Source organism: Cryptomeria japonica, chromosome 5 (assembly GCF_030272615.1).
Source record: "Cryptomeria japonica chromosome 5, Sugi_1.0, whole genome shotgun sequence".
Lineage (NCBI taxonomy): Eukaryota > Viridiplantae > Streptophyta > Pinopsida > Cupressales > Cupressaceae > Cryptomeria > Cryptomeria japonica.
This window is the reverse complement of record NC_081409.1, coordinates 130,361,325-130,377,233: the sequence shown is the minus strand read 5'-3', so window position 1 is coordinate 130,377,233 and position 15,909 is coordinate 130,361,325. Positions and strand designations below refer to the sequence as shown.

The following is a 15,909-nucleotide window of genomic DNA, read 5'->3' as shown; positions in this document are numbered from 1 at the left end:
CTGACATATTATGTGTAAGTGCTAAAAACAAATCAACTGATTGGATGACTTTATCAAAATCAGCAATGCGAAACTGGGATAGCAACTGCAATAATGAATTATTTATTATTCTAATATGCATATGAGATGTGAGCATAGAAATGACTGAAAACACTCTTTCAAAGACAGGAAATTCTTTATCACTAAACTCCAACCAATAAATTCTCTATTCCTTGACTGCAGAAATTTGCCAATCCATCTATATGCAAGCCACTAAAATCATGTGATGGCTGATTGAAAGGATGTCATCTGCACAAAATTCGAAATTTTGTCCCGTAGACCTCCATCAAATAGTCCCTTTGTAATCATAAACCTCCACTATACCTAGCTGGTGAGTATTTGGACAAATACTCCACAATGCAGTAGCTAAATCCATCATATTGCATATCATGATTTTATTGTAGGTGTCATCTAGCGGTGGTGCTTCAAGACGATGAAGTCTTTATGCATCATAATATCCCATATGAAAACTTTTATTCATTCAAAATGAATGACATGATGGAGTGTATGAAGGTTATAATTTCTTGATATAAACATCATTAATGGCAACCCAAAAGATTAGAAATGTGACCATATCATTTCCTCAAAATCAATTTTTAACACAATGTAACGAAACTTGAATTTTGCGAAAGTCTCATGTATGGCTACCCCCTTATCAAACAGTGGACTGCCGAAATGATCCAACCCCTGAAAATTCTCTACAATCAATTAAAAAACCTTCTTCATGATCTTGCTGCTATAAGGTATTTTTGGAGCTATTATTCTAGTGATTTCACTTACAATGCAACATCACATATCATTCTAGGCTGATCCAAAGTGAACTCAATGCCATGATAAGATGAGAAATCTGCTACTGTCTTAACTTGCAAACTGTAATTCTTGTATGGAAGACAACCCTTTATTTTGGATACCTAATGCCTTAATGGATCCCCAAATCCCATACTCTTATCTGTAGATATGCATGGATTCTTTCACCTTTCTTATGATGCATCCTTTGATAAAAACAACTTGCAATGACAAAGTACAAAATATCAATCCTCTACTCATGATTCCTCACATTGTCCAACAAATTTGACTAGGAAGAAATCTATCATCTGCTAAGCCAAATACCTATCAGGAAGCTGTATTCACAGTCCAAACTTTGCAAATGAAAGAAATAAAATGATTAAGATATGAAAATGAGCTCCTTCATTCCTTTTTTACAACTTCCTAGAAGTTATATTTTTAATTCACCTTTATTAAAATATTAATCTTTTTGGTCCACATAAAGAGACTTGATATTATTTCCGCTTTTTAATTTAAGTCACTTTATATAAATTAATTAAATACTAGTCACCCACAACATTAATTTAAGGCGACTTAATTTAATTAATTAAACTATTCCCTTTTTGATTCTCCGAATTAGGCTCATGGAACTGACCCGAATGCCTAAGTCGAAGAAGAGGACATTATAGTTGATAAATTGTAAAGGTAAAATAAAAACAAATGTCATGTGTGGGGGTTAAATCATACCTAAATGTATAAGAAAGCATGCATTAGAAACAAAATTGTATCTCATTATGTTGTAGTGCTCTTTGTTGGAACTGAATTTTATTGATGTTTTAAAATTTATGTGTTGTACCATTAGTGATGGAGTTTGATTCTTTGTAAAAGGTTGCTATTTCTTATCATGGATTTATGTGCAGGAGATGATCACAGTGTTATGATTTACTACCCGAGTTCTGCTGGTGGGGGAATGAAGGAGTTATTTCGGAAGGTAATACAAAGAGCTTGTACAATTTTAGATGTTTAATGATGTTGGGAAAATGTAATAGATCATAACTATTCAAACACATTGAGGGGATGCTACTATAATGAACTCTGCAACATCAGAGTTGTGGCTGATACATCTCAACTTGTAAAGCATACGCCTGTTCCTGAATCCACATGGTTGGAATGTTTACTGGACAAAGTCAAAGTAAATATTAATTATAATTCTAATAAGAGTTTTTTTCATGTATTTGGCATTTGCGTAAATGTTAATATACAAGAACAGAAATTAGGACTGCTTAGAATTGTATGGCTGCAAGGGGGAAGTCTAAATATTGCACTTTAGATTAATAAATCTCAACTTATAAAGCATATACCTGAATTTACACACTTGGAGCTTTGAGTGGAGAGAGTCATTGTAATAAGTAGATTAAATAAGAAAAGCTTCCATGCATATGCCAACAGTTGAACAGTAGTGCCATACAAGAAAAAATATCAGGAATACTAGGAAATACATGATACAACACTGGACATGTTGTTGTTGGACGAACCTAAGAAATGGTGTTTGTAGCACCTAATTTATGATTTCCATATATTACAACTATCAGTGATTCGGCATATATAACAACTATGACTTCAATAAATTCAAGAATGCTTCTGGATACAATTGTGCAAGCGTTTTTTACATAAATGTTTCAGATCATACTACATGATGCTTGAATTTACTAATATGGACCGTGGAAGTATCATGTCTCTTAACTATGACTTTGCTGGAGGGGAGGGAAAGGCTATTAAATATCTATACCCTTGGGTATTTTTTAAATTCTGCACTCTATTATCCTATTTAAATAGACAAACTTCTAGTTAAAATTTTGAAATGTAGCATCCAAAAATGATTCACAAAACTATGCATGTTTGCAACTAAATCAACAGAATCAGAACGCTCAATATTTCTTGCCTAGTTCCTTTTCTGCTGCAACCTTAGTAAATACATAAGACATTTTGGTAGAAATGCTCATCTGTTACATTCACAACAATTTTGTGATATGTAATATTCCCACTAATTTTTTTCTTTTTTGATCACAACAAATACTACAATGCACCCGTTAAAGTTAGGAAATATAATCTCAATACTGCTGAAAGTAACCCTTACACATTCTGATCACCAAGAGCCCAATGTGGGAAGGTGAGAGGATACGATGATAAGGGGTTCGTTAGCTCACTGATTTGCTGGAAATTACAATGCAAGTACAATACTAGGGGGCAAGCCAACCCCTTCCACTTTTCAGCAGGATGACCAAGGACTTGGCGGTAAACCAGCCAAGGGAATAAGAACATAACAAGAACCAAATCACTCTACCGCTTATGCAGCGGGAGGACTTATACATAAAAACTATCACTTGACCGCATATTTCAGCGGGAGGACAATATCACTCAACCACTTTCTCAGTGGGAGGATAAAGCTGAATTACAAAACATGAAGGCGGCTAAGCCATCCTCTTGCACTTGTTCAGTGGGAAATACCATATAATTCAACTAGAATGATTGATCAGTACTATTGAAGCAATCTTACAAAGATAGAGATGCGAGAAAAGATAGAGCTAAGTACATATCTCCAGTATTCAATATCAAATTCACACAACAAAAACACTACTTACTATTCTGAAATCAGAGTCAATAAAACGCAGAACCAGCCACATCCAAATCCATTAAATTGCTCGTAACTTTCTCAAAACTGAATGAAATCATGTCAAACCAAATGCAGATGAATATCATAACTTAGGCAATCAGTCCCATACCTTAAAACAACAACTTGAGAGCAGCAAAAGTGATGCACACAACCCAATGCAAATCTGGAAATGGTGAAATAGCTGAATATTGCAATTTGCAATCATAAATTGGAGAGTTCCCCAAATGCCACGCCAATGTAGAAGAACTATTGCCTCTCCAATATGCTTCCAATGAGCCTTCACCCAAAACGATGCACCCAACATGCAGATAACTATGAGCAAAACACACTTCCAGCCAACACTGTAATGTCCCCATTTTGCGAGCATCATAGTTTGTAAGAATTAGCCTATCATTTGACCCTCGTAGGCTAACAATTATTGATAGAGGGCCTCATGTGGCAGTTACTTGGTGATTAGAGACATTACTCTTCAGCTGGATTCAGGTTTTGGCCTTTGCACAGATTTCTTGACTCAGATTGGCACACTTACTATTTATAGTAAGTTACTATTTTGGGAGAGTCAGGGTTCCTATTAATAGAAAGACATCTGAGCAGAGCTTATTGGCAGTGTCGACCTTGATTGGGCCTTTGCAGCTATTTCTAGACTCAGTTCCACATACTTACTATTTATAGTAAGTCACTATTCAGGGTTTCTATTTTTAGACAGGCATCCAATCACATGGAGAACAGGGAGAGTCGACTCCTGGCTCAGACGGTTTAGCAATCAGACAAGTACATCAAGAGATATTAAAGTTTAAGTGACTTAAGTGATTTATTTAATATTTTAATATTATTATAAAGTTCTAAAGTAACTTTATAATAATAAAGTCACTTTAATATAATAAAGTGTGTTAAGTGAATAATTTAATGTGGGAATAAATCTTTTATCCCACATTGGCCAGGAAGGTGTTTGAGCTCTCTTAAGGAAAGAATAAAAGGAAAGGCAAGAGTTCATTCTCGGCATCCAGTTGATGAATAGTATTTTGATTGATTTTTATTGTGGAGCCTAGGGCTTTCGCAATTTTCTTCTTTGATCATAGGAAACGAAAACTTCCTATTGATAGCAATTTTGAAGGTGTGAAATAACATCTAAATTATTGCAGTTGTGGGAAAGAATACTTCAGTTCTTTCATTTGTGCAAATTGGTGAAGTTTTCTACAAGGGTTTGAAGTTTATTGTTGAAGAACATTTATAGTTGGTTGTGAATCATCCTTCTTTGGCACATGGAGTTATATCATTCTTGTTGGGAGAGATTATCAACAAATTATTCAAGGTTTTAAGAGCAGATTGCAAGTTTGTGCTTGCTGCTACAGTGCTCATGAACAGTGCGCGTGAACAGTGTGCATGAACAGTGCGCGTGAACAGTGCCGTGCTACAGTATTTGTGCTTGATTCTGATTGCAACTTTCATCTCCATCATCGAGCATCACTATTATCAGGTTCCTCTTGCATTTAATTTCAGTATTTAATAGACATTCGAAGTTGGTTGTATGCTGCCATTGTACTCAGACCTGGGTATTTTGTTTCATATCATATTCAGCTGTTAGCCAAGAGTCTTGGCCCTTTCATATCTGTGGTAATTGGGACATCAATTAAAAGGAGTTGCATATGATATATTTGTAGTATTTATTTCAGTTTGCAAGATAACTGTTTGTCTTAATGTCCCTAGCTGAAAGTCAACATTTCATAATAGGAATTGCATGGCAAATGTTCGATAAAATGCTTATGGCTGTAGCTGTCATTTCCATACTCTAGTTTGCAGCATATGTTATTTGCACTTTCTTTATTCCTTGGTGAAACATCATTGAAAACTCAAGCAAAACCCAAACATTGAAAACATTGAAAAATCAAACAAAGGCAGAAAATTGTGGTTGGTTAGAGTCCACTAGGTGTGGGTTCTTACAAACACACACCAGCATCTCCAAAAAAACGTAGCATCACACAATTCTTCAAAATCACACCCAATGCAATCCCAAGTACACCAAGTAGCTCACAAATTTGAACCACAGCTAGGAGTGATATCTCACACTCGAAACTGGGAAGAAAGATCTAGGAGCTTTTCACCCTCGAAGAAGTCTAGAGTCATTCTGATAGCATAGCGATATATTTTCTCTGGATAATCAAATGAGGAGCCAAATACCTATATATAGCTTTTCAAGTTTGGAATTCAAATGAAATTGCCTCCAAATTCACCTCATTCAAATTTCATTTCATTTCAAGTGGTGGACCCAAGTATGGCGCCCACTTCCCAAGTCAAAAATCGCGCCTAGGAGAGAGGACCACGATTTTGGCATAAAAAACTTTGTTGTATAAAATAAAGTCTCCTTTCAATTATCAAATAATTCACCCAGACATGACTTAGGAAGAATATCATATTATGCACAATTCCTCATAATATCAATAAGTAATAAAATAATTAAATATTAAACCTAGGATAAGGAAATAATATTTAATTAAATCGCTTATAACTCCAATACTGATTATCTACAAAAATCTAGATGAGGCTGAGCAATGAGGATCACTGAACTACGCTAGATTAGGACCAAATCCTTGGTGAAGTCTGGTAAGGCCAAAACTGGGCATGAGCTCATGATCTCCTTAAATTGATTAAACACTGTTTGTGCCTTTGCAGACCACTCAAAGGCTCCTTTTTTAGTGAGATCTGTGAGGGGGGCAGCCAATTGAGAATAACCCTTCACAAACCTTCTGTAAAAACCACATAGACCCAAGAATCCTTTCAAATGAGTTATGTTCTTAGGTGGTGGCCAATCAAGGATAGCTCTAATCTTTTTAGGATCCACCTTCACACCCTCTGCACTGATGATGTGCCCAAAGGAGAGCAACTCCTTCATTCCAAATTCACACTTAGATTCTTTGGCAAACAATGATTCAGACTCCAGAATGCTAAGAATTTCATCTAAGTGTTGTAAGTGCTCCTTCCAAGACTCGCTGAAGATGAGGATGTCATCAAAGAATATGAGCACAAACTTCCTCAATTGCTTCTAAAAGATCCTGTTCATGCAGGACTGAAATATGGCTGGAGCATTAGTCAAACCAAAAGGCATGACTAGAAATTCGAAATGCCCAAAGTGGCATCTGAAAGCAGTCTTCTCAACATCAGAAGCCCTCATTCTGATTTTATGGTAGCCCGATCTGAGATCTATCTTGGAGAAGTACACGACACCATGCAGCTCATCAATGAGCTCATCAATCCTCGGAATGGGGTACTGATTCTTGATGGTTTTTTGATTTAGGGTTCGGTAATCCACACATACGCATGGTCCCATTCTTCTTCACCAATACAACAACCAAAGCAAAAGGGCTCTTGCTTGGCCTAATGTAACCCATGTCTAGAAGCTCCTTAATGGCTTTCTCAATCTCATCCTTCTACTTCTTTGGGTTACAGTAAGGAGTAGTCATGATAGGCTCAGTACCTTCTTCCAACTCAATGATGTGTTCAGTATCATGCTCAAGCGGCCTACCCGGGGGTGGAGTCTGAAACACCTTGCTCCTCTTTGAAATCAAAGCCTGAATGTCTTCAGGATAGCTTCTCTTTTCTTCAAGTGAGTTAGATGGCATGACCATACACTCAGGAGGTCTTCTAAGTGGCGGATTTCCAAAGACCTTGCTCTTGTTTGTGATTAGAGCTTGAATATCAGTAGTGTAGCTGCCCTTGTCTTCTAATGGGTTTGATGGCATTATCAAACATCATGCTGCCCACTCTACTTGGTTATGACGGATCAGCCTCTCCATCCTCTTCAGGGATACAATTCAAGGTCCTCCATTAGACATCCCTCACAAAACCACCTTCTTTCGTTCAGTCATGAACTTTAACTCCATGGTTTGCAAGTTAAGAGTGATCTTACCAAGAGATCGCAGCCACCGGATGCCAAGGACCACATTATCAGTCCCTCCAATATTGACAACATAGAAGTCATCCTTGACTTCATAATTACCAAGCTTCATTGACATGTTTGACACCATCCGTACAACAAATTGTTGATCTATCAGCCACCATGTCCTTGAAGTCTTCAACATCATCAGTGATAAGGCCTCTCTTGGCGACAATCCTAGCATCAATGAAGTTGTGAGTTGCTCTGGTATCAATTAGAGCAACAAGTCGATGCTCTCCCAATGCTCCTTGAACTCTAAATGATTCATTCTTGTGGAAGCTAGAGAGTTGGGCAACTATACCCTTATCATCTTGATCACTTTCAGGCCCTTCTGGAGCCTCTTCATACTCACTACCCTCCGAATCAAGCTGCTGTTTTGAATTTTCAGAATCTGATCCATCTGTTGAATATGCTTCCATTTGCCAAGCATTACCCTTCCCATGGCATCTATGACCCGGAACCCAAGGTTCCTTGCATGAATAACACAAATTCTTCCTTTGAAGTCCTTGACGGAGCTCATCATCCATCCGGGAAGGGAACTTCTTAGGCTGATTAGAAAATTTCTTCTTGCTTTACGGAATGGGAAAGGCTTTGACTGAAATCTAGACTTAGGGCCAACAACTCCATGCTTCTAGCCTTCTTGATTGCATTAGCCAAGGTGGGCGGGTCAAAGGCTTTTACCCAACCTTTTAATGGTTCTTCAAGTCCTTTAGTGAATAGGACCACCAATCTTTTCTCCGAAATACTACTAACCATAACTGAAAGACTTTGAAATTCAGTTATGAAGGTGTCCAAAGAACCTTGCTGTTTGAGTTGTGCAAGCTCTCTAAACTTCACCTCCGGATCCTTGGTATCAAATCTTTCTATCAACTTGTTGGTGAATTCAACATAGGTATGGATCAAGTTATGACCAAGGGTGATCAACCCATGGTACCACCATTCGTGAGCAGCTCCATCTAAGTGCAAGGTTGCGAACTTGATGGCCTCTTCTTTAGGCATAGGTCTCAAGGACAAGTAATTGTCCAACTTTTGCACCCAAGCTCTAGCTGTGCTCATAGTGCTTCCATCGAAGTGTGCTAGAGTAACCTTCCCAAGAGCTTGTTGCTAATCTCTTGGAGTGGAGTAATGATTATCATATCTTCCTTCCCTTCTCTTTTTTTGATTCATGTATTGGTCAAGAGACATAGCATTTCGAATCTCTTGGGGAAATGCTGCATACTCCACAAAACTGGCCCGAATCTCCTCAGCTACAGGGACTTCAACTTCAGGAGGCGGTGTTTCCCTTGGAAGGAAAATGGGTCGCAATGGCCTAGTCATTGATCCAATAGGCATTCCATTACTATTGCTGCCATTGTTTTTGCCATTTCTATTACCACCGGAGTTGTTGGAAGTGCTGGCATTATTACCACTCATACTCTGATTTGGATCTTGATTATGCCCTCCTCCAGCACTCTGCCTAAAGGTGGTTATCATCTGAGACATCATGTCCATCATGGTGTCAAATTTCTTCTCTATTTTCTTTACAGCCTAAGTTACTGATTCGGGTATGGATACGGGTACGGATTTGCGAATTCGACAAATTTTTTTTTTTCTTGGGTATGGGTACGGGTATGTCCGAACATATATATATATATATATATATATTTGAATTATATATATATGTATACATATATTATATATATGTTCAAACATCAAAATTATATATATGTTTTGATGCATTTCATGCATCATAAGGGGCAAAATTAGGGTTTAGATGTTAAACAAGTATTAAAAAAGGTGTTTTTTATTTTTTTTTGTGTTTTTATGACTTGTGTGCCCCATTTTTGGGAACCCACGGGCCTTGGTTCTCCTGGGTCCGCACGGGTTCTCCTTGGGTTCTTCCCGAGTCCTACCTAGTTGGCAGGGTTCTCTATGGGTCCTTCATGGTAGGACCCATAGAGAACCCAGCCACTTGGGCAGGACCCGGGACGAACCCAAGGAGAACCTGGGGAGAACTAGGACCAGGCAAGAACCAGGACCCAGATCCAACCCATTTTGCCAAGAACCAGTATCTTAGTCTGCAACCATAGCTGTTTCATTCTTTCCAAATAGTCTTTCCCCCATTGAATTTGCTGAGTCAACTGAATCAACTTCCTTATCTCTGTTTCTTAGGACTTCTGAAAAAGTCTCTTCAAAAGGCACTGCAGGAATTTGATACTGCTGGCGTCTCTGTTCTTTGTTGTAGTAACGGACGTCTCTGTCACTCATGGAGAACTTTGTTCACTCTGACTTCACAGGTTGGCAAGAAAACCAATTCCTGATACCACTGTAATATTCCCATTGATTTTTTTCGTTTTTGATCACAACAAATACTACAATGCATCTATTAAAGTTAGAAAATATAATCTCAATACTGCTGAAAGTAACCCTTCCACTTTCTGATCACCAAGAGCCCAATGTGGGAAGGTGAGAGGATACGGTGATAAGGGGTTCATCAGCTCATTGATTTGCTGGAAATTGCAATGCAAGTACAATACCGGGCGACAAGCCAACCCCTTCCACTTTTCAGTGGGATGAAGACCAAGAACTTGGCAGTAAACCAGCCAAGGGAATAAGAGCATAACCAAAACCAAATCACTCTACCGCTTATGCAGCGAGAGGACTTATACATAAAAACTATCACTCGACCGCATATTTCAGCGGGAGGACAATATCACTCAACCACTTTCTCAGTGGGAGGACAAAGTTGAATTACAAAACATGAAGGTGGCTAAGCCATCCTCTTCCACTTGTTCAGTGGGAAATACCATATAATGCAACTAGAATGATTGATAAGTACTATTGAAGCAATCTTACAAAGATAGAGATGCGAGAGAAGATAGAGTCAAGTACATATCTCTAGTATTCAATATCAAATTCACTCAACAAAAACACTACTTGCTGTTCTGAAATCAGAGTCAATAAAACGCAAAACCGGCCACACCCAAATCCATGAAAATGCTCATAACTTTCTCAAAACTGAATGAAATCATGTCAAACCAAATGCAGATGAATATCATAACTTAGGCAATCAATCCCATACCTTAAAACAACAACTTGAGAGCAGAAAAAGTGATGCACGCAACCCAATGCAAATCTGGAAATGGCAAAATATTTGAATATTTCGATTTGCAATGATAAATTGGAGAGTTCCCCAAATGCCACGTCAATGTAGAGAACTATTGCCTCTCCAATACGCTTCAAATGAGCCTTCACCCAGAATGATGCGCCCAACATGCAGATAACGACGGACAAAACACACTTCCAGCCAACACACTCCAGCAACTCCAAAAAAACGCAGCAGCACACAACTCTTCAAAATCACACCCAATGCAATCCCAATTACACCAAGTAGCTCACAAATTCAAACCACAGCTAGGAGTGATATCTCACACTCGAAACTGGAAAGAAAGATCTAGGAGGTTTTCACCCTCGAAGAAGTCTGAAGTCATTCCGATAGCATAACGTTATATTTTCTTTGGATAATCTAATGAGGAGCCAAACACACACACACACACACATATATATATATATATATATATATATATATATATATATATATATATATAGATATATATATATAGCTTTTCAAGTCTGGAATTCAAAGGAAATTGCCTCCAAATTCACCTCATTCAAATTGCATTTCATTTCAAGTGGTGGACCCAAGTATGGCGCCCATTTCCCAAGTCAAAAATTGTGCCTAGGAGAGAGGACCACGATTTTGGCATAAAATAACTTTTTTGTATAAAATAAAGTCTCCTTTCAATCATCAAATAATTCACCCAGGCATGACTTAGGAAGAATATCATATTATGCACAATTTCCCATAACATCAATCAGTAATAAAATAATTAAATATTAAACCTTAGGATAAGGAAATGATATTTAATTAAATTGCTTATAACTCAAATACTGATTATCAACAAAAATCCGGATGAGGCTGATTAATGAATTGTGCTGGATCAGGACCAAATCTAGGACTGCCAAAAATAGAATGCCCAAATTGCCACTTACTAAAAATAGTAAGTCATGAAATAATGCTCCGAAAATCGTGTTCTTCCCAACCAGAGAAAGAGCTTGGCGAGCTTAGTAACACTGCACCATCCAGACAGCCAAACCCTAAGTTTCTAAAAATAGAAGTTCACATTCCACCCCTGACAAGCTTGGTCAGAAGTCCATAGAATATGGAAACACTAATTCTCCTTTCCACATAGCCTACGGGTCTCCAGAATAGGCCAATGGACCACTAAATGCATCATCACAAGGAGGGGGACATTACAATACCAGAGGTAGAGAATTATAACATGACTTTGGCAGAGGAAGGGAAGCAGCAAAGATTATTGAAGCTCTTGAAAAATAACGCTACAAAATGCTGTTAGCAGGTATGGCTTTATGATTTATATTTCTCTGCAAGCTATGTTATTGAATACAAATATTTCGAGGGATACAGAGATGGATGCCAGAGTTTTTAAGAGATCCAAATCATATAATATGGCATTGATATGTCTAGACTCTATTACTGATATACATACAGTATTATCTATAAATGTGTTTTTATTATATGTTTGTGCATAGATTCCTTATATAATATATGTATGCATTATATGGCTGTGTATTTGCTGTAAAGTATACTGGTGTGATGTTTATTTCTTGGTCATGTTATTTCTTTTATTGACATGTGTGTAAGAAACATATTATTTCCTAGTGCTAACATTTTGATCTTTAGTGCTGTCTTCTGTTTTTATACATAGCAGCATTCTGTATACAAGAGATTGACATGGTGTTGTAAAAGTACAAATGGATTTCACTTACCTGGGTTTAGATCAGGAAAAAGTTGGCATAAAAATGGGAAATAAAAAACAATGTACTATATGTAGAGAATGAGAATTTTTTTTTTTCCAATTTAAGTGTAGTGTATATTGATTAATAATATAATATAGATGTCATATATGAGACAATGCTGATTATTACATATGAGTTTAAAAAAACTATTGTACTTGCAACAAAGAGTGTTTCTATAAAAGTCCAGTTTTTGTTCTGTCACGAAGCATGGCCTACTATTTTATGGGTAGCACTATGTTTGTTTTAGTATGTAAACCAGGAAACTTTCATTAGGGTGTAAATTAAAAGAGCAACTGTCAGTGTGATTTAAGATTCAACTTCTAAAACAAATCCATTCAAGTGAAACTAAAAGAAAATTTTAAAGACCATGACCCTAACCATAAACAAAAAATGTTCAGTCTGCATTCAGTCAATATTTTCCTGTCTCTAATTGTAAGCATGATCCATAAAGGATATATATCATATTTGCCAGTAAACTCCATTGTAGGAATTTGGAATGTGTCCTCATCCTTGTCTCCATACCCACAAAATCTGGTGGCTACATTTATATCTAATATTTACTGACTCCTTATTCATTTACTTGCATACCCTAATTTGATTGGCATCCTTGCCCCTGTACTGGTACCACTGTCTCCAGATAACTCTGATATATAAAAATAAATAGAAATCACTTTTTAAATTTTTTGGGAAAACCTTGAGAAATAGCATGACAAATGTGGCAGGTTATTCTTACTGGGGATTAATCACAGGTTTCGGTGTAATGCTACTATGGTTCTATATACCTGATCTTTTTCATTCTTTCCTTTGCTGTTCATGTGATTTTGTTCTGATGTTTTTGATAAAGAAAAGTCTAATATTATGATGGATTCAAATGCATGTTGGCATTGGTCGTTGAAATGAGAATTTGCATGAAGTTATTAATATCTCGCCAAAACAAAAAGTTATTCAGTTTTTTACCCACTGTTTGCCACGCTTGAATATTGTGACAAAACTGGTAACATTCCTCAAAATGTTAGATTAGTGATTGGATATAATCTGGAACCAGTCTAGGTAAGGGACAGATACATAGTATCATTTATTTACCATAGTAAGGTACAACACAAATTTTGGTGTATGTGATACATATTAATGATGTATACAAATAAATATAACTATATACAATTAATGGATATGATGGGCAGCCTAGAGTATCTAGTAGCTTGTGTTGGTATTGTTTGTCATGACTCATAAAATGAATAAAACGATGTAAATTCATAAAGGTGAAAATGTAGTTTATCTCTTTACTTGCACTCTTCATAAACTAATGCCCTACTTTACAATCCCTATCTGTGTCCTTCAACTTCTTAAAGATCATTGAGAAGAAACCTTTGTAGTCAGTGTATAATGTCTATTATTATGTTTTGATAACATTGGTTATCTGACTATGCATTAAGTGTTTGTTAGCTTCAAGTAGTTATAAGTGTTGGTTGTGTTACTCTTGGCAACCGTTGGATCTTTTAAATAGATAGTCTATCATCAAAGCAGTTTGATCTTATTGGATCGATTCTTATCCTTGGTTGACCATCTCTAGCCTTTTCTTTTGTAATAATTTCATGTGTGAAAAAACATATTTTTTACCTTTGTATTTGGTATGCATTGTTATCTCTATTATTAATTCATGTATTCATTTCATTAGATATAGTAAGTGTTTGGCGTTGTTTCTTTAAAAGAAATAGGGTCAGATTTGAGTAATTCATGCCCTTAGATCCAAATAAAGGTGAGAAGAGGCTACACGATGGTCTAGACCATAGGTTGAGGACTTATTGAGTTCTCGACAAGTCTTGAGGCCAACTGAGTCAACTTTGCCCAAGTCTCGCAAGTCAAGTCCAGGTGAGTCTAGTTGAGTACTCGACCAAGCTGGGCAAAAACTCATCGAGTCTCAAGTTCGGACTCACAAGTCTTGTGCTCAGACTCTTGGTTTGTTGTCAGATGCGCCCAGGCTGAGTTTTAACTCAAAAACTTCATTGTTTTTTCATTTTTAGCTAAAAAAACTTGGCCGTGCAAGAACAAAAGGGCGTTAGGATAAAAAAAGTGGAAAATATAGTAAAAAAAATTCATAATTTTGCACCCCATCAATCATTGGTTTTTTCTCACATATAACACCTTCTGTAGCTTATCATTGCTGCCCCTCAAACCCATTAGGGTCTCCACTCCCAAACCCTCACTAGTTATTGGGATCTCTTGTCATATAAGGAATTTGATTACAATGATGAGGGGGTTTGGGAGTGGAGACCAGATTCGAGAACTTGGACAACCAATTTTCTCACTATCATAATATCATTGATCAATGATGAAATATCATATTATCAATATAAAAAATTCAAATGCGATAAGAATCTCTCCTCAAGTTTTCATTAGACTAGCGAAGAGGAAGATGCAAAATGTTGTAATATGCATTAATTTCTTCTTTTTTTGTGTAATTATAATTTTTTTTTTGCTAAGTCCATGACGAGTTTTTTGTCAAGTCTATGTTGAGTCCAAAGTTCAAGTCAAAATTTTGGGCTGCCGAGTTGAGATTGAGTCTGAGTCGTAAAACTATGGTCTTGACCATGAGATCGAGTATTCTTTTAAGGATCATCGAGAAAAGGGAATGGAGGAAAATATCACGAGAAACACTTGAAGAAAATACAATTGTACGATTCCCAAGCTGGAGCCCTTCACAAGAATACAATCAAGTTGAAAGGTCAAGACAACCTTCTCTAGAGAAGGGGAGTTAGGAGACAAATTCATCTTCCTTCATAGAATTGTACGTGGGTAGCCTTTGGGATATTGAAAGGTTGTCAATGGAAGGAGAGGAAATAGAGCTAAGGGTGCATGAAAGAAAATTTGAAGGTGATACACGAGAGTGGAAAGCTGAAGATGAGGGAAGAGTTGAGGATTGTTATGCGGCTGAGAGTGCAAGAGAAGCACTGGAATGTCTAAATCAAAACTCCCTAGCAAGAAAATTCCAAGCGTTAGGTTTGCATTAGAATAAAACCATGGTAAGCCGTTGTGGAGAAAAGAAAAAGTTGCTTAAGTTTACAGGTAATAATTTGGACGATCTCATTAGGCATTGTAAGAAATATGAAACAATTTAAGAAAATTTGAAGGTGATACACGAGAGTGGAAAGCTGAAGATGAGGAAAGAGTTGAGGATTGTTACGTGGCTGAGAGTGCAAGAGAAGCATTGGAATGTCTAAATCAAAACTCCCTAGCAAGAAAATTCCAAGCGTTAGGTTTGCATTAGAATAAAACCATGGTAAGCCGTTGTGGAGAAAAGAAAAAGTTGCTTAAGTTTACAGGTAATAATTTGGACGATCTCATTAGGCATTGTAAGAAATATGAAACAATTTAGACAACAAATGGGCAAAGATGATAAAGTGATTTGGCTACGATATTTTCTAGCTAGCTTGTGAGGTTTAACAATTGATTGGTATATAGAAATTGACCAACAAAAGAAGAGTTTAAATCGCTTTGTGTTGACAATGAAATAGTAAGAGAAATTTAAATAGAAAACAAGGTAAGCATGAAAGTTTATGAGCTTATAATTGTAGACTCAAGAATTATTGGTAGAATTTGGTCAAAAAAAGTGGTGGCTCATTGAAGGTCTACTTCCATCATC

General features: G+C 36.8%; 1 protein-coding gene across 6 annotated transcripts in view; it reads left to right on the top strand.

Annotated features, from left to right (window-relative positions):
- The window catches only part of LOC131076618 (inositol hexakisphosphate and diphosphoinositol-pentakisphosphate kinase VIP2), a 311,202-nt gene that overhangs the window by 121,726 nt on the left and 173,567 nt on the right, over positions 1 to 15,909 (top strand). For all 6 annotated transcript variants that reach the window (XM_058013892.2, XM_058013893.2, XM_058013895.2 and 3 more), the window contains exon 7: positions 1,725 to 1,795. In XM_058013892.2, coding sequence (XP_057869875.1) covers positions 1,725 to 1,795 — 71 coding nt within the window. The remainder of the gene's footprint in view (positions 1 to 1,724; positions 1,796 to 15,909) is intronic.